The sequence below is a fragment of the Oncorhynchus gorbuscha genome, linkage group LG04, assembly GCF_021184085.1.
Source record: "Oncorhynchus gorbuscha isolate QuinsamMale2020 ecotype Even-year linkage group LG04, OgorEven_v1.0, whole genome shotgun sequence".
Classification (NCBI taxonomy): Eukaryota; Metazoa; Chordata; class Actinopteri; order Salmoniformes; family Salmonidae; genus Oncorhynchus; species Oncorhynchus gorbuscha.
In genome coordinates, this window is record NC_060176.1 from 75,095,491 (window position 1) to 75,121,781 (window position 26,291).

Genomic DNA, 26,291 nt, shown 5'->3' on the forward strand with positions numbered 1-26,291 from the left:
AAGAATCTTATTGACTAAAATGATTAAAATGATACAGTACTGCTGAAGTAGGCTAGCTGGCAGTGGGTGCGTTGTTGACACTACACTAATCAAGTCGTTCCGTTGAGTGTAATAGTTTCTGCAGTGCTGCTATTCGGGGGCTAGCTGGCTAGCTAGTAGTGTTGTTTACGTTACGTTACGTTGCGTTAAAAGAACGACAATAGCTGGCTAGCTAACCTAGAAAATCGCTCTAGACTACACAGTTATCTTTGATACAAAGACGGCTATGTAGCTAGCTATGTAGCTAGCTACGATCAAACAAATCAAACCGTTGTACTGTAATGAAATTAAATGAAAATGTGATACTACCTGTGAATGCGACCGGGTTGTGAGTCTATTCGGTAGACGTTGGCTAGCTGTCGGCTAGCTGTTGGCTAGCTGTTGGCTAGCTAGCAGAGTCTCCTACGTTAAGGACGACAAATAGCTGGCTAGCTAACCTCGGTAAATTAAGATAATCACTCTAAGACTACACACTCTAAACCTAAACAACACAATTATCTTGGATACGAAGATACGAAGACAGCAAAGACAGCTATGTAGCTAGCTAACACTACACTAATCAAGTCGTTCAGTTGAGTGTAATAGTTTCTCCAGTGCAGCTAATCAGTGGACGTTAGCTAGCTGGCTAGTGAAGACTACGTTAGGACGTTAATTACGCAATTATCTTTGATACAAAGACGGCTATGTAGCTAGCTGAGAAGAAATTGCTAAGATTAGACAAATCAAACCGTTGTGCTATAATGAAATATAATGAAATGTAATGACTTGTTACCGGTATCCCCTGTATATAGTCTCCACATTGACTTGTTACCGGTATCCCCTGTATATAGTCTCCACATTGACTTGTTACCGGTATCCCCTGTATATAGACTCCACATTAACTTGTTACCGGTATCCCCTGTATATAGTCTCCACATTGACTTGTTACCGGTATCCCCTGTATATAGTCTCCACATTGACTTGTTACCGGTATCCCCTGTATATAGTCTCCACATTAACTTGTTACCGGTATCCCCTGTATATAGTCTCCACATTGACTTGTTACCGGTATCCCCTGTATTTAACTTGTTACCGGTATCAGCATTTATAGTCTCCACATTGACTTGTTATGTATATAGTTCTTGTTATTTTATTTTTTACTTTAGTTTTATTTGGTAAATATTTGAACTGCATTGTTGGTTACGGGCTTGTAAGTAAGCATTTCATGGTGAGGTCTACCTGCTGTATTCAGCATTTCATGGTGAGGTCTACCTGCTGTATTCAGCATTTGATGGTGAGGTCTACCTGTTGTATTCAGCATTTCATGGTGAGGTCTACCTGCTGTATTCAGCATTTCATGGTGAGGTCTACCTGCTGTATTCAGCATTTCATGGTGAGATCTACCTGTTGTATTCAGCATTTCATGGTGAGGTCTACCTGTTGTATTCAGCATTTCATGGTGAGGTCTACCTGTTGTATTCAGCATTTCACGGTGAGGTCTACCTGTTGTATTCAGCATTTCATGGTGAGGTCTACCTGTTGTATTCGGCATTTCATGGTGAGGTCTACCTGTTGTATTCAGCATTTCACGGTGAGGTCTACCTGTTGTATTCAGCATTTCATGGTGAGGTCTACCTGTTGTATTCAGCATTTCATGGTGAGGTCTACCTGTTGTATTCAGCATTTCACGGTGAGTTTCTGCAGTGCTGCTATTCGGGGGCTAGCTGGCTAGCTAGTAGTGTTGTTTACGTTACGTTGCGTTAAAAGAACGACAATAGCTGGCTAGCTAACCTAGAAAATCGCTCTAGACTACACAGTTATCTTTGATACAAAGACGGCTATGTAGCTAGCTATGTAGCTAGCTACGATCAAACAAATCAAACCATTGTACTGTAATGAAATGAAATGAAAATGTGATACTACCTGTGAATGCGACCGGGTTGTGAGTCTATTCGGTAGACGTTGGCTAGCTGTCGGCTAGCTGTTGGCTAGCTGTTGGCTAGCTAGCAGAGTCTCCTACGTTAAGGACGACAAATAGCTGGCTAGCTAACCTCGGTAAATTAAGATAATCACTCTAAGACTACACACTCTAAACCTAAACAACACAATTATCTTGGATATGAAGATACGAAGACAGCAAAGACAGCTATGTAGCTAGCTAACACTACACTAATCAAGTCGTTCAGTTGAGTGTAATAGTTTCTCCAGTGCAGCTAATCAGTGGACGTTAGCTAGCTGGCTAGTGAAGACTACGTTAGGACGGCGAAATACGATAATTACACCTGCTGTATTCAGCATTTCATGGTGAGGTCTACCTGCTGTATTCAGCATTTCATGGTGAGGTCTACCTGCTGTATTCAGCATTTCATGGTGAGATCTACCTGTTGTATTCAGCATTTCATGGTGAGGTCTACCTGTTGTATTCAGCATTTCATGGTGAGGTCTACCTGTTGTATTCAGCATTTCACGGTGAGATCTACCTGTTTTATTCAGCATTTCATGGTGAGGTCTACCTGCTGTATTCAGCATTTCATGGTGAGGTCTACCTGCTGTATTCAGCATTTCATGGTGAGATCTACCTGTTGTATTCAGCATTTCACGGTGAGGTCTACCTGTTGTATTCAGCATTTCATGGTGAGGTCTACCTGTTGTATTCAGCATTTCACGGTGAGGTCTACCTGTTGTATTCAGCATTTCATGGTGAGGTCTACCTGTTGTATTCGGCATTTCATGGTGAGGTCTACCTGTTATATTCAGCATTTCACGGTGAGGTCTACCTGTTGTATTCAGCATTTCATGGTGAGGTCTACCTGTTGTATTCAGCGCATGTGACAAACAAAGTTTGATTTTATTTGATATATTATTGTTACTATTATTATGATTGTGTGTGTGTGTGTGTGTGTGTGTGTGTGTGTGTGTGTGTGTGTGTGTGTGTGTGTGTGTGTGTGTGTGTGTGTGTGTGTGTGTGTGTGTGTGTGTGTGTGTGTGTGTGTGTGTGTGTGTGTGTGTGTGTGTGTGTGTGTGTGTGTGTGTGTGTGTGTGTGAGAGAGAGAGAGGGAGAGGGTTTTGACATCACTCTACATACAACACTCAGGATGCGCTACGCGCTCACCTGTAAATACACATTATATGTGTGTGCATGTGTGTGTGTGTGTGTGTTTAAGTTTAAGTGCTCCCACCTCGATCCAGCCTAATTTCTATCATTGTGTTTTTGCTTTACAGCAACTGTCATTTCTGCTCACTGGAATTACACGAATTATAGTGTTCGGGGCGCTCCATTAGCTGCTCCATGATGCCAAAATATTATCGCTAGTTAAGAGTTGACATGGATACATATTTATGCTTGTTTGTATAAAGTATTCATAGGTTTTTCTCCCACCCACAGCAAACTTTTTTTATGAGAGACTACAGTATTTCCATAAAGCATGATCCACCCAGCTGGGTCTCTGTTCAGTGTGTATGAGAGACTACAGCAGTTCCATATAGCATGATCCACCCAGCTGGGTCTCTGTTCAGTGTGTATGAGAGACTACAGCATTTCCATAGAGCATGATCCACCCAGCTGTCTCATGATGTCCATAAAATGAGGGTCTCTGTTCAGTGTGTATCACTGAAGCATTACAGATTGTGTGTCTCTGTTCAGTGTGTATCACTGAAGCATTACAGATTGTGTGTCTCTGTTCAGTGTGTATCACTGAAGCATTACAGATTGTGTGTCTCTGTTCAGTGTGTATCACTGAAGCATTACAGATTGTGTGTCTCTGTTCAGTGTGTATCACTGAAGCATTACAGATTGTGTGTCTCTGTTCAGTGTGTATCACTGAAGCATTACAGATTGTGTGTCTCTGTTCAGTGTGTATCACTGAAGCATTACAGATTGTGTGTCTCTGTTCAGTGTGTATCACTGAAGCATTACAGATTGTGTGTCTCTGTTCAGTGTGTATCATTACAGATGAAGTGTGTATCATTACAGATTGTTTGTCTCTGTTCTCACTGAAGCATTACAGATTGTGTGTCTCTGTTCAGTGTGTATCACTGAAGCATTACAGATTGTTTGTCTCTGTTCAGTGTGTATCACTGAAGCATTACAGATTGTTTGTCTCTGTTCAGTGTGTATCACTGAAGCATTACAGATTGTTTGTCTCTGTTCAGTGTGTATCACTGAAGCATTACAGATTGTTTGTCTCTGTTCAGTGTGTATCACTGAAGCATTACAGATTGTTTGTCTCTGTTCAGTGTGTATCACTGAAGCTCTGTTCAGTGTGTATCACTGAAGCATTACAGTTTGTCTCTGTTCAGTGTGTATCACTGAAGCATTACAGATTGTTTGTCTCTGTTCAGTGTGTATCACTGAAGCATTACAGATTGTTTGTCTCTGTTCAGTGTGTATCACTGAAGCATTACAGATTGTGTGTCTCTGTTCAGTGTGTATCACTGAAGCATTACAGATTGTTTGTCTCTGTTCAGTGTGTATCACTGAAGCATTACAGATTGCGTGATAGAGATGTAAAGGACATATGCAGTGTTTACTGTGTATACTGTCTGCTAATGCGGGACCATTGCCTTTAACTTCCAATCGCGCTGTAATGCTGAACTTCCCCGTGGGTTAAATAGCTTGACAGCTTTCATGACTGCAGTCTACTTACAGTCAGAGGCGTCAGAAAGGGAACACAGTCAAAAGCATTTGCTTTAAAGTGGATAATTGCACCATCAGATGCATATTTTAGAAATGTATAATATTACTCAGGCTGGTCAATCCTGACAAAAATATGTATTGAATTCCTGAATATATATTCTAATCGTTTTTCTTCTTCTTCTCTCTCTATCATTGTGTTTTTCAGGTTGTGGAGACGAATCTCATGGCATTCGACTGTCACTGGATCATCATCAATGAGGTCAGTGCGGAGGCAGCCAAGGCTACAGTGTGGCATGCTGGGTTGTAGTGTTGTTGTTGTGTTTGGGGTGGGTATGCTTATAGCTGTCTGCCGAGGTAACAGTAGGGGGTACTGCAGAACACTGGGGGGGGGGGGGGTTAACAAATACCCTCCAAATGAACACAATTTGTGTATCACAAATACTAGACTGTTGGCATTACTTTAACTCAGACTGAAGAGCATAGATATATACATATATTAGGTGACATTGTTGTCTTGAACCTACAGATGTAGGATCTTAATTTGAGCCAGTTTGCTACACACGAAAACCATAAAACAGGCAAGGGTAATCCTTATTCTTCTGGAAATCGTTATCCCAAGCGGGGGACTTCTGTCCGCCAATAATTCCACATTTGTTTTACATTTTTGCTGTGCCGCCAGGTTTATGGGGTAGCAAAGGATGCATGTGATTGGGACATGCCAATTTTGACATCCTTCCTAGAAATTCTGCCTCATAAGGCAGCATCCTTAGTATTACCAGTTGCCTCGTTAAACCATCAATACACACTGAATTCACCTGCACAGCCGATCTTAATTGCAACCATTATTGGTCACCTCATTATCGCTCTCTAGAAGATGCTTGCAACCAAAGTGAACCCTGGACTGAAATGTGTGACTACATCAAGTCAATCAGGGGATTGAGTTGTTCATGCCAGAAGGATGTGGGCCGGAACCGAGCCCATGCGGTAGACCTATATTTTCACCCTAAAGGCAGCAGCCCTAACTGCTAGGCCACTCCATGATTGATCTCAAGTTTGACAGTTAATTCGTAACCTTAATATGCAGGATACTCTTGTATGCCTTAGCCTTGTGGAGACCAATATCTATCTTGTGTTTTTAAGATATATAAAATTATGGTTGTTGATGTGTACGGCTGCATTTCAGATACGTTCTTGTAAATGTTTGTGTTGCAGTAATAGGCTTAGCGTTTGAGCGAACAAGAGAGAACATAATTTTGATAGCAAGCCCCGATCCCCATGATTCAACTGCCCCGGCATGGAGAGAAAGAGAACATCTCAAGTTAAGATCTGACATCTGTACAAGTTTGCTACAAGTTCCTGCAACAACAGGATGATCAAATCAAGATATGGCATCTGTGATCACTTTGGTCTATTCAGAGAAGAGCCAGCTCTCCTATTTTAAATGTCAATCGCCTTAGCATTTGTCCAAAAGTATCACACGTCAAGTTAAATGACATTCTCCTTGCCATGCGGACTCCTAGTCATGGCTGATATGTCATGTAATCTAGACGGGAAGTTTGACAGAGAACAAGTCGGGGCAAATCTCTGACCCTAATTAAGCCTTAACCACCGAGTCCCCAGAGGGACCACAGTCATGTCCCAATAATTTACACTGACGACATGCCAAGAGCTTTTAGTACACGTCCACTGGAAGTCAAATGAGTTGACGTTTCTCAATTGGTACGTACCAGCACTTTGGAGGAGTTTGTACTCATGTTAATAAAAACGTGTAAAAAACAAATGCCTCCCTGACAGTATTTATTTCCTGGCCCTTGACCACGCTATGCTCGGGGAACGGCAAAGATGTTTTTGGCACTTTTCTGTGTTTATTCCGCCTTTTGTCAGAGCTTTGCGAGATAATCCCCTTCCTCGTTTCAGTGGGGGGAAAATGTTTGGGCTGTTGCCTATTACAAAGAGACCAGAATTTGACACATCACGTTGCTAAATCGTTTGAAATGAGATTGGCTGTTCCTCTGTTGGCAGACAGGTGTATCGTTGCGTTCTGTTTTGGATGTGGAGAATGGCCACCAGAGCAGTGGTATTAGTGGACGCGGTCACCATCACCAATGTCATGCAGACGAAACATGTGCAGATCAAAATCAGTCAGTCAGAACAGTTTGGTGGAGTTTTGGAGCTACCTTCACCAGGGACGTTAGGGACGTTCATCAGACCCTGCTCCCCGCGCTCTGCATGTCCCGTCTAAAAAGAGGGAGATGTCTTTAGGCTAAAATTAGCAAGGTTCCACAAGGACGAACACATGCACATGCGCTCTCTCTCTTCTATGCACCTCACTCCCCTCTCATGTGATCTCATGTTTTGGAGCTACCTTCACCAGGGACCTTCCCACGTCTGCATTCATTAAATCATCAGACCCTGCTCCCCGCGCTCTGCATGTCCCGTCTAAAAAGAGGGAGATGTCTTTAGGCTAAAATTAGCAAGGTTCCACAAGGACGAACACATGCACATGCGCTCTCTCTCTTCTATGCACCTCACTCCCCTCTCATGTGATCTCATGTTTTGGAGCTACCTTCACCAGGGACCTTCCCACGTCTGCATTCATTAAATCATCAGACCCTGCTCCCCGCGCTCTGCATGTCCGGTCTAAAAAGAGGGAGATGTCTTTAGGCTAAAATTAGCAAGGTTCCACAAGGACGAACACATGCACATGCGCTCTCTCTCTTCTATGCACCTCACTCCCCTCTCATGTGATCAGGGTTTACATCAAATGAATAATGGCTAGATGCATGAGGCCTCAAGTGCTTTCTTAACACAATATGGGAATAGTATAATAAATGCAATTTACCGTATAAATTGATCCATGACATATTGATAATTACATTTACATTTTAGTCATTTAGAAGACACTCTTCTCCGCAGTGACTTACAGGAGCAATGAGGGTTAAGTGCTTTGCTCAAGAGATCAGACTTTTCACCTTTTGGTTACTGGCCCAACGCATCCAATGTTTTTAACCGCTAGGCTTCCTGCCGCCAAACTTACTATAGGATTACTATACGATTACTATAGGATTACTATATGATTACTATACGATTACTATACGTTTACTATACGATTACTATACGATTACTATATGATTACTATAGAATTATAATAGGATGACTATACGATTACTATAGGATTACTATACGATTACTATAGGATTACTATACGATTACTATAGAATTACAATAGGATGACTATACGATTACTATAGGATAGTATAGGATTACTATATACGAATACTATACGATTACTATAGGATAGTTTAGGATTACTATAGGATTACTATACGATTACTATAGAATTATAATAGGATGACTATACGATTACTATAGGATAGTATAGGATTACTATATACGATTACTATACGATTACTATAGGATAGTATAGGATTACTATAGGATTACTATACGATTACTATAGGATAGTATAGGATTACTATAGGATTACTATACGATTACTATAGGATAGTATAGGATTACTATAGGATTACTATAGGATAGTATAGGATTACTATAGGATTACTATTGGATTACTATACGATTACTATAGAATTATAATAGGATGACTATACGATTATTATATGATTACTATATGATTACTATATGATTACTATATGATTACTGCAGTATATGATTACAATAAATCCCTTTATATCAGTTGTGTATTTGTTTATAGGGCAAATAATTGGTTTCCCTCTGTTCTTCTGAACCCACTTTTTCCCGTGGTGTCTGTCTGTCTGTCTGTCTGTCTGTCTGTCTGTCTGTCTGTCTGTCTGTCTGTCTGTCTGTCTGTCTGTCTGTCTGTCTGTCTGTCTGTCTGTCTGTCTGTCTGTCTGTCTGTCTGTCTGTCTGTCTGTCTGTCTGTCTGTGTGTGTGTGTGTGTGTGTGTGTGTGTGTGTGTGTGTGTGTGTGTGTGTGTGTGTGTGTGTGTGTGTGTGTGTGTGTGTGTGTGTGTGTGTGTGTGTGTGTGTGTGTGTGTGTGTGTGTGTGTGTGTGTGTGTGTGTGTGGGGGGGGGACTCTTTGGGATCCTACAGGAAATCTCAGACCAGGACGTCCAAGAACTGGTGATGAAGTCAATTGGGCGTCTGACCCTGATCAGGCAGACCTTCCCCCTGCCCCAGAACACCAGCCAGCGCTGTGTCAAGCACAACCACCGCATCAACACCTCCCTCTGCGACCCCAAGGACCCCAAAGCTCAGACACTGGAGGTAACACACACCACACCAAGGGTGTCCCCCGAATGGCTCCCTTTTGATTATATAGTCTACTACTTTAGACCAGAACCCTGTCAAAAGTAGTTCACTTCATAGGGAATATGGTGTCATTGTCCCCTCATCACCCCCTTTGCCACCCCTCCTTTTCCTCCAATTTCACAACTTCAAATGATCTCAAAGTTGTTGATGGCACCAACGTTGTCGCCCTGTGCCCCCAGGCTTGTGTTGTCTTCCCGGCTTTGTAATTAATGTTTGGAGAAGTAGGCCCACAATTTGTTTGTATCAAACATCATAATTCATTGCAATATTATCATGGAAATGTGGCACATCATTTCTTTATTGTTATAAAAATAAAAATAAAATGTGTCCCTGGGCAGCAATATTGTGTCTATAATTATTGTTGAACATCAAGCCTTCAAATACAACAAATGCAGGGAGGAAAATGACATTGTACCTAGGGTTTTATATTTTCACCTCATTTTAAACATTTTCCTTCCAGGGAATAAATCACTTTTTTCCCCGGTAAGCCGGTATTTCCCGCCAAAACCGGAAGTGTCATTCATATAAAACCAGTTGGGCAACATTATTATACATAATAATAATACATAAACATTTTAATGTAGCATTCATTATCATTCATTATCATTCATTATCATTCATTATCATTCATTATCATTTGTCATCATTCATTATCATTCGTCATCATTCATTATCGTTCGTTATCATTCGTCATCATTCATTATCATTCGTCATCATTCATTATCATTCGCCGTCATTCATTATCATTCGTCATCATTCATTATCGTTCGTTATCATTCGTCATCATTCATTATCATTCGTCATCATTCATTATCGTTCGTTATCATTCGTCATCATTCATTATCATTCGTCATCATTCATTATCGTTCGTTATCATTCGTCATCATTCATTATCATTCGTCATCATTCATTATCATTCGTCATCATTCATTATCGTTCGTTATCATTCGTCATCATTCATTATCATTCGTCATCATTCATTATCATTCGTCATCATTCATTATCATTCGTCATCATTCATTATCATTCGCCATCATTCATTATCATTCGCCATCATTCATTATCATTCGCCGTCATTCATTATCATTCATTATCGTTCGTCATCATTCGCCGTCATTCATTATCATTCATTATAATTCGTCATCATTCATTATCATTCGTCATCATTCATTATCGGTCGTTATCATTCGTCATCATTCATTATCATTCGTCATCATTCATTATCGTTCGTTATCATTCGTCATCATTCATTATCATTCGTCATCATTCATTATCGTTCGTTATCATTCGTCATCATTCATTATCATTCGTCATCATTCATTATCATTCGTCATCATTCATTATCGTTCGTTATCATTCGTCATCATTCATTATCATTCGTCATCATTCATTATCATTCGTCATCATTCATTATCATTCGTCATCATTCATTATCATTCGTCATCATTCATTATCATTCGCCATCATTCATTATCATTCGCCGTCATTCATTATCATTCATTATCGTTCGTCATCATTCGCCGTCATTCATTATCATTCATTATAATTCGTCATCATTCGTTCGCCTACTTTAGCCTGAAAATGTATGGTAGTCTATTTCTAGAGCTTTTAAGTCAATGATCTCTCAGTGTCTTGTTTTTAAAATGTTTATGCCTATTTATGTCAGAGTTTTGAAACAGTCTGAATCACTTACGCAAAAATTGTTTTAACAATTGGTCAAAACGCATAGGCTAGCCTACATCATATCCCAAATATAGCCACTGTCACATAAACACCGGGATTCAGGGAGCAGGTGTAGCAGATGAGTTTAGTAATGAAGAATGCAGATTAACAAAACAAGAGAAGCGTACAGAACGTGAATGAAAACAAGCCAACACTGTCTGATGACTGAGGCCACTGAGGGCTACATAAAAGTCCACGTGTGCGTAATGATGGATTCCAGGTGTACGTAAAGATGGATACCAGGTGTACATAATGATGGATACCAAGTGTACGTAATGATGGATACCAGGTGTACGTAATGATGGATACCAGGTGTACGTAATGATAGATACCAGGTGTACGTAATGATGGATGCCAGGTGTACGTAATGATGGATGCCAGGTGTACGTAATGATGGATACCAGGCGTACGTAATGATGGATACCAGGTGTACGTAATGATGGATGCCAGGTGTACGTAATGATGGATTCCAGGTGTACGTAAAGATGGATACCAGGTGTACGTAATGATGGATTCCAGGTGTACGTAATGATGGATGCCAGGTGTACGTAATGATGGATTCCAGGTGTAATGATGGATGCCAGGTAAAGATGGATTCCAGGTGTACCAGGTGTACGTAATGATGGATTCCAGGTGTACGTAATGATGGATGCCAGGTGTACGTAATGATGGATACCAGGTGCGTAATGATGGATGCCAGGTGTACGTAATGATGGATACCAGGTGCGCGTAATGATGGATTCCAGGTGTACGTAATGATGGATGCCAGGGCCGGTGGTTAGTAGACCGGCGACGTGGAGCGCTGGAGAAAGGGAGCGGGAGAAGGCGTGACAGCCATGGGATGAAAATAAATCCAACGTGAACCTTCTGGCTTCACAAACTTGGACTAGGCCTACAACATTAAATAAATAACTCCAACCCAGCCTAACACATCTAGCATAAAGAGAGCCTTCTCGAGCCACACAAACTGAGGTTGTAGACTACAGTCTTATAAAAAAGGGCTGCAGAATGGTTCTTCAGCTGTTCCTTTTTGGTTCCAGGTCTAACTTTTTGGGGTTCCACGTAGAACATACCACTCTGCATACCACAGCTGTCTTGCTTCTGAAACTAAGCAGGGTTGGTCCTGGTCAGGTTCTGGATGGGAGACCAGATGCTGCTGGAAGTGGTGTTGGAGGGCCAGTAGGAGGCACTCTTTCCTCTGGTCTAAAAAAGTATCCCAATGCCCCAGGTTGATTGGGGACACTGCCCTGTGTAGGGTGGCGTCTTTCGGATAGGATGTTAAACGGGGGTCCTGACCCTCCGAGGTCATTAAATATCCCATGGCACTTATCGTAAGAGCAGGGGTGTTAACTCCGGTGTCCTGGCTAAATTCCCAATCTGGCCCTCAAAACATCACGGTAACCTAATAATCCTCAGTTTACAATTGGCTCATTAATCCCCCTCCTCTCCCCTGTAACTATTCCCCAGGTCGTTGCTGCAAATAAGAATGTGTTCTCAGTCAATTTACCTGGTAAAATAACGGATAAATAAATAACAAGTAAAGTGTTTTACATGGAACCAAAAAGGGTTCCTCAAAGGGTTCTAGTATGGGGACTGCCGAAGAACCTTTTTAGGTTCTAGATTTGACATTTTTTTCTAAGAATTTACATATTAAATAACCTGGCACCCCGAGGCAAACAAACCTACCCATAATGCACATATATAGGCCCTACCTGTTCAACTGTTATTCTTTCTTCTGAAGTGGGCTCTCAAAAACCACAGTGCCCTCTGCACTCAGACGGATCCTGATCTTGATATAAATTGACTAAAAAAGGTTTGCCTGACCTCTGTGGTGTCCTGGATGGTGTCCTGGAAGATGTCCTGGATGGTGTCATGGATGGTGTCCTGGATGGTGTCCTGGATGGTGTCCTGGATGGTGTCATGGATGGTGTCCTGGATGGTGTCCTAGATGGTGTCCTGGATGATGGCCTGGAAGGTGTCCTGGATGGTGTCCTGGAAAATGTCCTAGATGGTATCATGGATAGTGTGCTGGATGGTGTCCTGGATGGTGACTTGAAGGTGTCCTGGATGGTGTCATGGATGGTGCCATGGATGGTGTCAAGGATGGTGTCATGGATGGTGTCCTGGATGGTGGTCTGGATGGTGGCCTGGATAGTGTCCTGGAAGGTGTCCTGGATGGCGGCCTGAATGGTGTCATGGATGATGGCCTGGATGGTGGCCTGAATGGTGACATGGATGATGGCCTGGATGGTGTCCTGGATGGTGTCCTGGAAAATGTCCTGGATGGTATCATGGATGGTGGTCTGGATGGTGGCCTGGATAGTGTCCTGGAAGGTGTCCTTGATGGTGTCATGGATGATGGCCTGGATGGTGTCATGGATGGTGTCATGGATGGTGTCCTGGATGGTGTCCTGGATGATGGCCTGGAAGGTGTCCTGGATGGTGTCCTGGAAAATGTCCTAGATGGTATCATGGATAGTGTGCTGGATGGTGTCCTGGATGGTGACTTGAAGGTGTCCTGGATGGTGTCATGGATGGTGCCATGGATGGTGTCATGGATGGTGTCCTGGATGGTGGTCTGGATGGTGGCCTGGATAGTGTCCTGGAAGGTGTCCTGGATGGCGGCCTGAATGGTGTCATGGATGATGGCCTGGATGGTGGCCTGAATGGTGACATGGATGATGGCCTGGATGGTGTCCTGGATGGTGTCCTGGAAAATGTCCTGGATGGTATCATGGATGGTGGTCTGGATGGTGGCCTGGATAGTGTCCTGGAAGGTGTCCTTGATGGTGTCATGGATGATGGCCTGGATGGTGTTATGGATGGTGGCCTGGGTGGTGTCATGGATGATGGCCTGGATGGTATCATGGATGGTGTACTGGATGGTGTTCTGGATGGTGTACTGGATGGTGTTCTGGCTGGTGTCCTTGAAGGTGACCCGGATGGTGGCCTGGATGGTGTCATTGAAGGTGACCTGGAATTTGGCCTGGATGGTGTCATTTATGTTGGCCTGGAAGGTGTCGTGGATGGTGGCCTGGATGGTTGACTGGATGATGGCCTACATGCTGTCAATGAAGGTGCACTGGAAGGTGGCCTGGATGGTGTCATGGATGATGGCCTGGATGGTGTCATGGACGGTGGCCTCGAAGGTGCCCTGAAAGGTAGCCTGGAAGATTGCCTGGATGGTGTCATGGTAGGTGTCCTGGATGATGACTTGGATGGTGTTCTGGATGGTGTCCTTGAAGGTGACCTGGGTGGTGGCCTTGATGGTGAGTGCCTCAAACAGGTACAGGTATCTCAAACTGTTGGTTGTGGCTTCAAACAGGAAGAACTCCTTATAGAGGATTTTCAGGAGGTTGGATTCCTTTCTCTTCTTTCTTCTGTTGAAAGGTTGATGACTTGCTGCAACATTGTTGACAAGTTTGGTGTTGCTTGCACATCTGTTGCAGCACCTTCATCCTCTGTGCTGCTCTCCTCTTCCTCAAACAGTCGTTTGACGAGGCCCTTGCCGTCCTCAATAACATGGCCCTTCTCAACAGCATGGCCCTTCTCAACAACATGGCCCTTCTCAACAGCATGGCCCTTCTCAACAACATGGCCCTTCTCAACAGCATGGCCCTTCTCAACAACATGGCCCTTCTCAACAGCATGGCCCTTCTCAACAGCATGGCCCTTCTCAACAGCATGGCTCTTCTCAACAGCATGGCTCTTCTCAACAGCATGGCACTTCTCAACAGCATGGCTCTTCTCAACAGCATGGCTCTTCTCAACAGTATGGCACTTCTCAACAGCATGGCTCTTCTCAACAGCATGGCTCTTCTCAACAGCATGGCTCTTCTCAACAGCATGGCCCTTCTCAACAGCATGGCTCTTCATGGCTCTTCTCAACAGCATGGCTCTTCTCAACAGCATGGCTCTTCTCAACAGCATGGCCCTTCTCAACAGCATGGCTCTTCTCAACAGCATGGCTCTTCTCAACAGCATGGCTGTTTATTTCAGCATAATGCGTGCACTTTGAATTTAAGTAAATGTGCTAGGCTACACCAGCGCTCACACTCACACACACACTGAGCGTTGATGATTGATCATACAGACCGAACAGTTCCATTTCATGTCACGCTGTTCATAAAAATATTTTTTAAATAATTTACTGGTTTGGTGAAGTGCGATTAATCACTCCAGGGAATGCGTTTCCACTGAGTCCAATGGCAGCGAGATTTACATCGCTTCAGCTGTTGCTTGGCATTGCGCATGGTGATCTTAGGCTTCTGTGTGGCTGGTCAGCCATGGAAACCCATTTCATGAAGCTTCCGATGAACAGTAATTCTGCTGACATTGCTTCCAGGGGCAGTTTGGAACTTGGTCGTGAGTGTTGCAACTGAGGACAGACGATTTTTACGCATTACGTGCTTCAGCACTCAGCGGTCCTGTTCTGTGAGCTTGTGTGGCCTATGTTACTCCTAGTCATTTCCACTTCACAATAACAGCACTTACTGTTGACCAGGGCAGCTCTAGTCGGGCAGAAATTTGACAAACTGACTTGTTGGAACGGTGGCATCCTATGACGGCACCCAGTTGAAAGTCACTGAGCTCCTCAGTAAGGCCATTCTATTGTTTGCATGGTTGTGTGCTTGATTTTATACACCTGTCAGCAACAGGTGTGGCTAAAATAGCCAAATCCACTAATTTGGAGGGGTGTCCACACAGTTTTGTATATATAGTTTAGCAGTGACAGATACAGACCGTGCTTAGAAATACACAGAGATTTAATTTAATTTTGATCAGTAGATGACTGACACAGACAGACAGACAGACAGACAGACAGACAGACAGACAGACAGACAGACAGACAGACAGACAGACAGACAGACAGACAGACAGACAGACAGACAGACAGACAGACAGACAGACAGACAGACAGACAGACAGACAGACAGACAGACAGACAGACAGACAGACAGACAGACAGACAGACAGACAGACAGACAGACAGACAGACAGACAGACAGACAGACAGACAGACAGACAGACAGACAGACAGACAGACAGACAGACAGTGCCAAGTGTGGTGCGGAATACTGAGAGGACAGACGGAGAGCAGCGGCAGTCAGTGGAGGACAGTGTGTGCCCGGTGCAGTTGTGAATAGTGCAGTTAGGCCTGTGTTTTCTGTCAGTGTGGAGGCAGAGGAGCAGTCAGGAGAGTGCCCCAGAAGAAGCCCAATTTCACACTGGACTGGAGCGCATCATCTGGGTCTGCATGACAACACTCCCCCCCCCACCCACCCACACAAACACACACACACATGCGCGCGTATGCACACACACAAATACTTGTGTGCACAAACACACTCACTGCCTCTTCCTGTATAGCCGTGGTCAGCGATCACCCAGCCTCTCATAGGAGCCAATCTCAACAGGCCAGCCACTGCCGCCCCTCCTCACACTCCCAGGATTTCCATGACCCCCCCTCCTAATTTTATGATTGGATCCACCCACCGCCAATTATGCTTTTGGTTTGTCCCACTCTTCAGAGGTTGTGGTTTTTGAAGGAAAACAAGTTGTGCAAGGCTTTTAAGGGTAACAGAGCTCCTCACTTTCTCTCTCTTCTCAACCCTTAATTATGTGAGCTATTTGTAACAAATAAAGAACTACTGTCACATTTAACATGTTAAATTCAAAAGCACGAATAATAATTATATATAAAGGGATATTTTTCAAGTGGAGAAAGTTTCTATTGCTAGTTTTACATCTCGTATGTGAGAGCTTTTTCTCAAAACGAGTGAGAATTGTTCACGGTTATATTGGACTCAATTTTGTGAGTTCAAAGACAACTTTGGTGGTATTATAAACTTTGAAACAACTTCTTTCTAATTGGCTACTGATTTAAAGAATATACTAGCAAAGAAGAGCTGTTTCTTTGAACCTCATTCAGTACAAGGGACGTTCCCCTACAATGAAAGGCAGCCATCACTCGAAAGGTTGGAAGCACTGATCTAGCACAATACAGATGGGCAACCCCCATGCTTCAGCCTATTTATTTATAGCCACTACACTGCTTTTTTTTAACCAGGCAAGTCAGTTAAGAACAGATTCTTATTTTCAATTATGGCCTAGGAACAGTGGGTTAACTGCCTTGTTCAGGGGCTGTAACGTAATTCCTCCTCCTCTGACGAGGAGTAGTCAAGATCGGACCAATGCGCAGCGTGGTATGTGTCCATGTTAATATTGAATAAATCAACTGAACACTGAATAACAAAACAACAAAGTGAAAGACCGAAACAACAACAAAACAGTCCTGTCTGAGAAACAACCTAAACAGAAAACACTAGACAGAAAACAATCACCCACAAAGCACAGGTGGGAAAAGGCTACCTAAGTATGATTCTCAATCAGAGACAACGGACGACAGCTGCCTCTGATTGAGAACCATACCAGGCCAAACACGTAAACACAAAATAGAAAAAAGAACATAGACTACCCACCCCAACTAAAACAAAGAAACTAAGGTCAGAACACGACAGGGGAAGAATGACACATTGTCAGCTTAGGGATATGAGCTTGCAACCTTTCAGTTACAAGTCCAACGCTCTAACCACTAGGCTACCTGCCGCTACCTGCCAGATAAGTTGGGCTACAGCTGATAATGCTGATTGCTAAATAATATACTAGCCTGATAATATAATATGGGATAATATGTCATTAGGCACTTCTTTGAAGGGGAAAATTATATTTTAATGGTGTCAATTATTTTTATTCAATGGTAGACTCCCTCAAGCACTTATGTAACATAGCAAACTTTCAATCAATCTTTCTCACAGACGTTCTACAAAATAATTGCCAAGCATGGTTACTTACTGAAACGTTAAAATTATACCAACCTTTTAATGAAATACAGAAAAATATTGGCATTTCAGATGTGGTATATTGACCAAAATAAGAGAAAAGTTTTAGATGTATTTTCCCTTAAAATTCACCAGAAACAACCATTTCACAGCTATTTAAAAAATAATATCTCCTGGGAAAGCATGCTTCAACAAGTCACATAATACATTGCATTAACTCACTGTGTGTGTAATGATAGTGTTTAACATGGTTTTTGAATGACTACCTCATCTCTGTACCCCAACACATAAAAATACAGTGGGGCAAAAAAGTATTTAGTCAGCCACCAATTGTGCAAGTTCTCCCACTTAAAAAGATGAGAGAGGCCTGTAATTTTCATCATAGGTACACTTCAACTATGACAGACAAAATGAGGGGGAAAAATCCAGAAAATCACATTGTAGGATTTTTTATGAATTTATTTGCAAATGAAACACAGATTCAACCACAGAATACTAAAACATGTTGTCCTGTAGTATGACAAATGACAGTAATATTTAACATTCATGAAAATACAAGTGTCATACATCAGAAAAAAATTAACTTCTTGTTAATCCAGCCGCTGTGCCAGATTTCAAAAAGGCTTTACGGCGAAAGCACACCATGCGATTATCTGAGGACAGCGCCCAGCACACAAAAGCATTAAAAACATTCTCCAATCAGGCAGGTTGGAAAATAGCGATAAAATAAATGCTTACCTTTGAAGATCTTCTTCTGTTGGCACTCCAAAAGGTCCCAGCTACATCACAAATGGTCCTTTTGTTCAATAAAGTCCTTTATATCCACAAAAACTCAGTTTAGCTGGCGCGCTTAATTCAAAATGCATACAAAATTAATCCCAAACGTTACCAATAAACTTCTCCAAACAAGTAAAAAAATGTAGGTACCCTAATTTGTAAATAAATTATCAAATTTAAGGCGGAGAATCGTTTTTGTCATTACCGGAGATAAACAACAAAGTACGTGCTCTCATCCAAAAAATAATGTTCTGGATGGTTTGCCCTCGGGCTTTTACCTTCCATGTCAGTTCTGTTATACTCACAGACATTATTTTAACAGATTTAGAAACTTTAGAGTGTTTTCTATCCAAATATACCAATGTATATATGCATATCCTACCTTCTGGGCCTGAGTAACAGGCAGTTTACTTTGGGCACGCTTGTCATCCAGACTTCAAAATACTGTCTCCTAGCCCAAAGATTAAATAAAGGTTCAAATAAAAAACAGACATTGACATGATATGCCTGATTGCTGACAATAATGGGACTGCCTACAGGGATGAGGTAAGGCCTGCTAGTATAGTGACAGGGAAGTGACAGGGAAACCATTTCTCCCTCAATGTCAGCAACACAAAGGAGCTGATTGTGGACTACAGGAAATGGAGGCCTGAGCATGCCCCCATTCACATTGATGGGGTTGTAGTGGAGATGGCTGAGTGCTTTAAGTTCCTCGGTGTCCACATCACTATTAACCTATCATGGCCCAAACACACCAATCCAGTTGTGAAGAGGGCACGACATGGCTTCTTCCCCCTCAGGAGGCTGAAAGGATTTGGCATGGGTCCTGAGATCCTCAAAAAGTTCTACAGCTGCACCATTGAGAGCGTCTTGACTGGTTGCATCACCGCTTGGTATGGCAACTGCTCAGCATCTGACCTCAAGGCTCTGCAGAGGGTGGTGCGTATGGCCCAGTGCATCACTGGGGCCGAGCGCCCTCTCATCCAGGACCTCTATACAAGGCGGTGTCATAGGAAGGCCCTAATAATGGTTAGCTACCCAAGTCACAGTCTTTTCTCTCTGCTACAGCACTGCAAGTGATACAGGAGAACCAAGTCTGGGACCAAAAGGATCATGAACAGCGTCTACCCCAAAGCCATAAGACTGCTGAACAGTTAATTAAATCTCTACCTGGACTTTCTGCTTTTCACCCTATATATGCATATTACCTCAATGAATCACCTAACCAAACCCTACATATAAATATTACCTCAATGAATCACCTAACCAAACCCTACATATACATATTACCTCAATGAATCACCTAACCAAACCCTACATATAAATATTACCTCAATGAATCACCTAACCAAACCCTACATATAAATATTACCTCAATGAATCACCTAACCAAACCCTACATATGCATATTACCTCAATGAATCAACTAACCAAACCCTACATATACATATTACCTCAATGAATCACCTAACCAAACCCTACATATACATATTACCTCAATGAATCACCTAACCAAACCCTACATATACATATTACCTCAATGAATCACCTAACCAAACCCTACATATACATATTACCTCAATGAATCACCTAACCAAACCCTACATATAAATATTACCTCAATGAATCACCTAACCAAACCCTACATATAAATATTACCTCAATGAATCAACTAACCAAACCCTACATATAAATATTACCTCAATGAATCACCTAACCAAACCCTACATATAAATATTACCTCAATGAATCACCTAACCAAACCCTACATATACATATTACCTCAATGAATCACCTAACCAAACCCTACATATACATATTACCTCAATGAATCACCTAACCAAACCCTACATATACATATTACCTCAATGAATCACCTAACCAAACCCTACATATACATATTACCTCAATGAATCACCTAACCAAACCCTACATATAAATATTACCTCAATGAATCACCTAACCAAACCCTACATATAAATATCACCTCAATGAATCACCTAACCAAACCCTACATATAAATATTACCTCAATGAATCACCATTTGAACCCCAGTACACTGACTGGGTACCGGTACTCCTTGTATATAACCTCATTATTTTGTGTTTTTTTATTGTGTTATTATTTTCTTTTTTATCTATTTGTTAATTTTATTGCTTTTTAACTGCATTGTTGGGAAATGGCTTGTAAGTAAGCATTTCATGGTAATGTCTACACTTGTTGTATTCGGCGCATGTGACAAATACAATTTGATACAATTTGATTTGATGCATGGGTGACCTCCCGGCTATAAAAGCCTATGTCAGGGGGATGCCATGCTCGTTCCACATCCCCGGTTAGGACAGTGGGCGCTGGAACACGGCACTCGAATTTTGTGACAAGTGTGCCCGAGCATTGCAGGTTAATAAACAACGGCAAACATAATGGGCACTCTATTTATTACACAGACATTCAAACGGAGACAACGCTAAATCACAGGGCCATCGATCAGGGCCCGAATGAACTGTTCTCTGTCTCCCCCTTCGGCCTCCGGCTGTGGCCCAAATTAAATGGCACCGTATTCCCTTTATAGTGCACTATTTTGACTATGGCCCTCAAGAATAGTGCACTATATAGGGAATAGGTGCCATTTGGGATACAGGTCTGGGCTCTAGAACGGCCATAACCCAACTGCCACTGACATCTGATTTGGTCAATTAATAAAATCAGCCTCCCAAAAAAGCTATGTCCTGCTCGTTCCAGGACTTTTCCTAAATGTTTGTATTTTATTTACAGTCGTCAACATTTTCATATCACAAACAGAAAAGGATTTTGTGCCTCTTTAACAGTTTTTTTTAATGAGTCTCTCTCTCCTCACGGAGTGAATGACAAATGAATGGATGGGTGATAATTGTGCACCTTACTTCACAATGTAATTTAGATTAAGCCTAACTGAATGATAAGGAGGTTGAAGAGGTTGATTTCATTTAGAAAGACAATAGTGTAATGATGAGTTTGTGTTATGCCTATTTAATCAGCAGCAAATCATTTGACCGCAAGCCTTGCGGGTTGATACCATTCTCTTTAATTTTTTACTTTGTAAAAAAGAAACTGTTATGGGACAGTTTTGTTTACTATAACTCTATTACTAATCAAATGTATTATAAGGGAAAGGAAAACATGCTACATGTGGCAGTAGGTCTTTAGAATAATGCTGAACATATCCTTGACTCTATCCAGCGAAGCAAAAGATGCCAGCCCGCTGAATGACAAACGGATGGAATGGGCGATAATCGTGCAAGTTACTTCACAATCAAATTGAAATTAGGCGTGAACTGAATGATGAGGGTGAAGAGGTTGATTTAATTTAGAACAACAATAGTGTAATGATGAGTTTGTGTTATGCCTATTCATCAGCATTGGCGCTCATGTTAATCATTTGACCGTGTGCCTAGCAGGTTGATACTATTGTCTTCTACCTTTTACTTTGTAAAAATAATATGTTATGGTACTGTTTTATTGACTGTAACTCCATTACTAATCCAATGTACTGTAAAGGGAAACGAGAACATGCTATGTGTTGCAGTAAGCCTTTAGAATAGTGCAAAACACATCCTTAACTCTATCCAAGTTGGTGAGCAGGAAACAAACAATGCAAGTCAGCCTGCACAGCCGGCCCCTGAAACTACACCTAAACTATACCAAAACTACACTGGAATTATACCAAAACTACACCTAAACTATACCAAAACTACACCTAAACTATACCAAAACTAATTACACACATAATAAGAGTTAGCCTGTAGACCAGATCAAATTGACAATAATCTGATGAGTGACAATAGTAGGCCTATCAGTTGTCAAATTGTACACGAAGAGATGGGATCATCTTGCAGGGAAAGGAGGTGCAGGGAAAAGAGGATCGCTTTGTTAAATCCTCCTTCATAGTCACATGCAGGTAAAACATTGTGATTTCCATATAGTGTCAGAAAGAGCATATTCTGCAGTTTATATTACACTTACCTTTGTCAAATAACTCTCAAAATTCAAGAGGTGCAACGTTTTTCTAAATGTGACTTTTTCCAAGAATATCCGTGCTGTCCATGCATTCAGCACATGACCACTCACATGCTGTCCATGCCTTCAGCACATGACCATTCACATGCTGTCCATGCATTCAGCACATGACCATTCACATGCTGTCCATGCCTTCAGCACATGACCATTCACATGCTGTCCATGCCTTCAGCACATGACCACTCACGTGCTGTCCATGCATTCAGCACATGACCACTCACATGCTGTCCATGCATTCAGCACATGATCACTCACGTGCTGTCCATGCCTTCAGCACATGACCACTCACATGCTGTCCATGCATTCAGCACATGACCACTCACATGCTGTCCATGCCTTCAGCACATGACCACTCACATGCTGTCCATGCATTCAGCACATGACCACTCACATGCTGTCCATGCATTCAGCACATGACCACTCACGCCGTAGCATAGCTCTGGCTACTAAGCAAACACTAGTAACATAATAAACATAAAATGTAAATAAGCTAATTTGTCGTAAATGGATGTAGGTGCCCTAGAAACCAGATAGAAACTGATAATGGTGCATGTGACTTCAGTTAAGTTTTGGTTAGCCGCAGATGTCGAAACCAAGTACTTGCTCAATGGCTTTCCATATCTGGGGAAAGATGAAACCGGGCAAGCTGGTGAGCAACTGTCTGGTTTTGAGACTCGTGGAGCCTTACATGTGCAAAGGCAGAAATGTGACCAAGGACAACTTCTTCACATCAAATTCCTTGGCTGACAAGTTAATTGCAAAGAAGACTAGACTGCTGGGAACAGTGAACAAAGAAAGGCAGGAGCTGCCACCCTCTGCGCAGAACAACATACCAGCGGAGCTGTACTCCACATCAGTGATGGAGATTGGTATAGCAACACTCACAGTGTACAGATGTATAATAAATAAGAGTGTTTGCATCATCAGCACAATGCATCCCACTGGATCTGGCATGTGAGGTTCGTGATCCGCCAAGCAGGCCGCCTTGGAAACAGGTCCTGCCCTTCCTCTTCTCGATGCACCACAGCTCCCACTCAGGGAAAAATAAGACAACATGTCAAGTTGGCAGGTGCAAATGAAGAAAGTGTGCATTGCAAGCGATTTGTTTGTGGGACTTGCTCTAACAAAGCCTCGAATCTGTGTTCTGAATGTGGACCCCAAACATAAAGAGAAGACGCGGTTGATTCATGTTTAAAGGCACAAAACAGTATCAAATGCAGTCAACTGTTTTTATATCTTGTTATGAAAATATTTCTTTATGCCATTAATCCTTTACAGTTGTTCATGCACTGGTGCTTTTGTTTAGGAATACAGCAAATAATTTCACCTGCGCACCTGGCTGGATATATTATTATTGCGGTCTATTTCATTTCTACTTTGTCAAAAGAAGCTGTAACTGGACTTGATTCATTACTATAACTCTATTACTAATCGAATCTACAAATTTAGTTGATCAAATGGAATACAATGTATTGTTTTTATTGTAAGGGAAACTAAAATAAGCTATAGGCCTATTGTATTTTTTTTAAATTGATACATTCCCATGAATATTTCTGCATGCAATGACTCCTTTACAATAGTTTACACACTATTTATCAAGCATTTATTTAACAAGTATGTTTGCGCACCTTGCGGGTTGATATGGGAAGGGAAATGGAAAGGGGGATACCTAGCCAGTTGTACAACTGAATGCCTTCAACTGAAATGTGTCTTCCGCACTCAACCCCTCATCTGATGCATATGCTAAAGGGAACGCTTGGTAATGTTCTCTAGTGGGTACTTATATGCTGATAGGCCAAGCGGTTCTAGTGTTAAAAAGATGCGCGTGGTGTGATTTGTGTTGTGGAGCTTTTAAAGGGTGAACCTAGACAAAGCTACAGAGATAAGGCTGTTTTAATCCTTCCAGGGCCACTTACTTTACTGGGAACTGGGAGCAGCCTGGATGTGTAATGCAAACAGTAGTTGGAGTGAGTGTTTGCAGAGAGAACTTCAGAGATGTAGCTACAAATCACAGGTGTTAGGTGTTGCTTCTGTACCAATGATCAAAGAACTGATGAAATGACACGAGTGCACGTATCAATTTTCTTTCAAATGATGCCAGCCTACTCCTTATGATCACTGCATGTTTCACAGCCAGCCGTCTCAGCAGCATTCAGCAGGGTGCAAAGCAGCTTTCAACAGGGTGTAGAGCAGAGCAGCTTTCAGCAGGGTGCAGAGCAGCTTTCAACAGGGTGTAGAGCAGAGCAGCTTTCAACAGGCTGTAGAGCAGAGCAGCTTTCAACATTGTGTAGAGCAGAGCAGCTTTCAGCACAGTGCAGAGCAGAGCAGCTTTCAGCACGGTGCAGAGCAGAGCAGCTTTCAGCACGGTGCAGAGCAGCACTCAGCACGGTGCAGAGCAGCTCTCAGCAGGGTGCAGAGCAGCTTTCAGCACGGTGCAGAGCAGAGCAGCTCTCAGCATGGTGCAGAGCAGAGCAGCACTCAGCACGGTGCAGAGTAGATCTCAGCATGGTGCAGAGCAGAGCAGCACTCAGCACGGTGCAGAGCAGCTCTCAGCAGGGTGCAGAGCAGCTTTCAGCAGGGTGTAGAGCAGCTTTCAACAGGGTGTAGAGCAGAGCAGCTTTCAGCAGTGTGTAGAGCAGAGCAGGTTTCAACAGGGTGTAGAGCAGAGCAGGTTTCAGCAGGGTGTAGAGCAGAGCAGGTTTCAGCAGGGTGTAGAGCAGAGCAGGTTTCAGCAGGGTGTAGAGCAGAGCAGCTTTCAGCAGGGTGTAGAGCAGAGCAGCTTTCAGCAGGGTGCAGAGCAGCTTTCAACAGGGTGTAGAGCAGAGCAGCTTTCAGCAGGGTGCAGAGCAGCTTTCAACAGGGTGTAGAGCAGAGCAGCTTTCAGCAGGGTGTAGAGTAGAGCAGCTTTCAACATTGTGTATAGCAGAGCAGCTTTCAACAGGGTGTAGAGCAGAGCAGCTTTCAGCACGGTGCAGAGCAGAGCAGCACTCAGCACGGTGCAGAGCAGCTCTCAGCAGGGTGCAGAGCAGCTTTCAGCACGGTGCCGAGCAGAGCAGCTTTCAGCAGGGTGCAGAGTAGCTTTCAGCGTGGTGCAGAGCAGACTTTGGATGCATCTCAAATGGCACCCTATTCCTTATGTAGTGCACTACTGTTGACCATCTTCCCCTTTTTCTTTTGCTCCACTGTTAACTTCTCCCTCCTTTTTTGGTCTGTTTTCTTCCTTTCTCCCTCTTTACCACTTTCATGTTTTTTCTCACCCTCCCCTTCTGCTTCCCTTCTGTTGTCTCACCCTCTACTTCCTCCCTCCCCCCTCTTTCCCCAGATCACCAACCGCTACATCTACGACACAGTGCTGCTATTGGCCAACACTTTCCACAGGAAGCTGGAGGACAGAAAGTGGCACAGCATGGCCAGCCTCACCTGTATCCGCAAGAACTCTAAGCCCTGGCAAGGAGGGCGGCCTATGCTGGACAATGTCAAAAAGGTACTGGTCCATATAGGGGGTTATTCTTAGAGACAGGAGTTTCTCCTGACTACCAGACCAGGTTATAGACCAAGGATATTCAAATCCGAACCTGGAGGTCCGGAGTACTGCTAGTTTTCTGTTCTACCTGGTAATAATTGCACCCACATGGTGTCCCGGTCCTTGATAATGCTTGCGTCCCAAATTGAACCCTATGAACTATATAGTGCACTACTTGTGATAAGGGCCCATATGGTTTTGGTTGAAAGTAGTGTTGTGACGTTGTATTAGTTAATGTGAGGACTGTTTCTCATCGAATGATTAAAGGTTTCTAATTGCGTGATTAACTGAATCAAGCAATTATTAACTCATTAACCTGGGGCACCATGGGAAAATTTGTTTTATTGAGTTTCTATTTCCCAAATTAACTCAAAGAATATCAGAATAACGATTTTACAACAGCCGCTAATTAACCAGTTAAACA

The 26,291-nt window shown here is 42.6% G+C and overlaps 1 protein-coding gene across 4 annotated transcripts in view; it reads left to right on the forward strand.

The window, feature by feature from the left end:
* Positions 1 to 26,291, forward strand: part of LOC124034644 (glutamate receptor ionotropic, delta-2) — a 671,933-nt gene that overhangs the window by 432,831 nt on the left and 212,811 nt on the right. For all 4 annotated transcript variants that reach the window (XR_006838605.1, XR_006838606.1, XR_006838607.1 and 1 more), the window contains exons 5-7: positions 4,860 to 4,913; positions 8,729 to 8,902; positions 25,667 to 25,828. Coding sequence is in view for 1 of the 4 variants with exons in the window: in XM_046348089.1 (XP_046204045.1) it covers positions 4,860 to 4,913; positions 8,729 to 8,902; positions 25,667 to 25,828 (390 nt within the window). In the remaining 3 variants the exon portion in view is untranslated. The remainder of the gene's footprint in view (positions 1 to 4,859; positions 4,914 to 8,728; positions 8,903 to 25,666; positions 25,829 to 26,291) is intronic.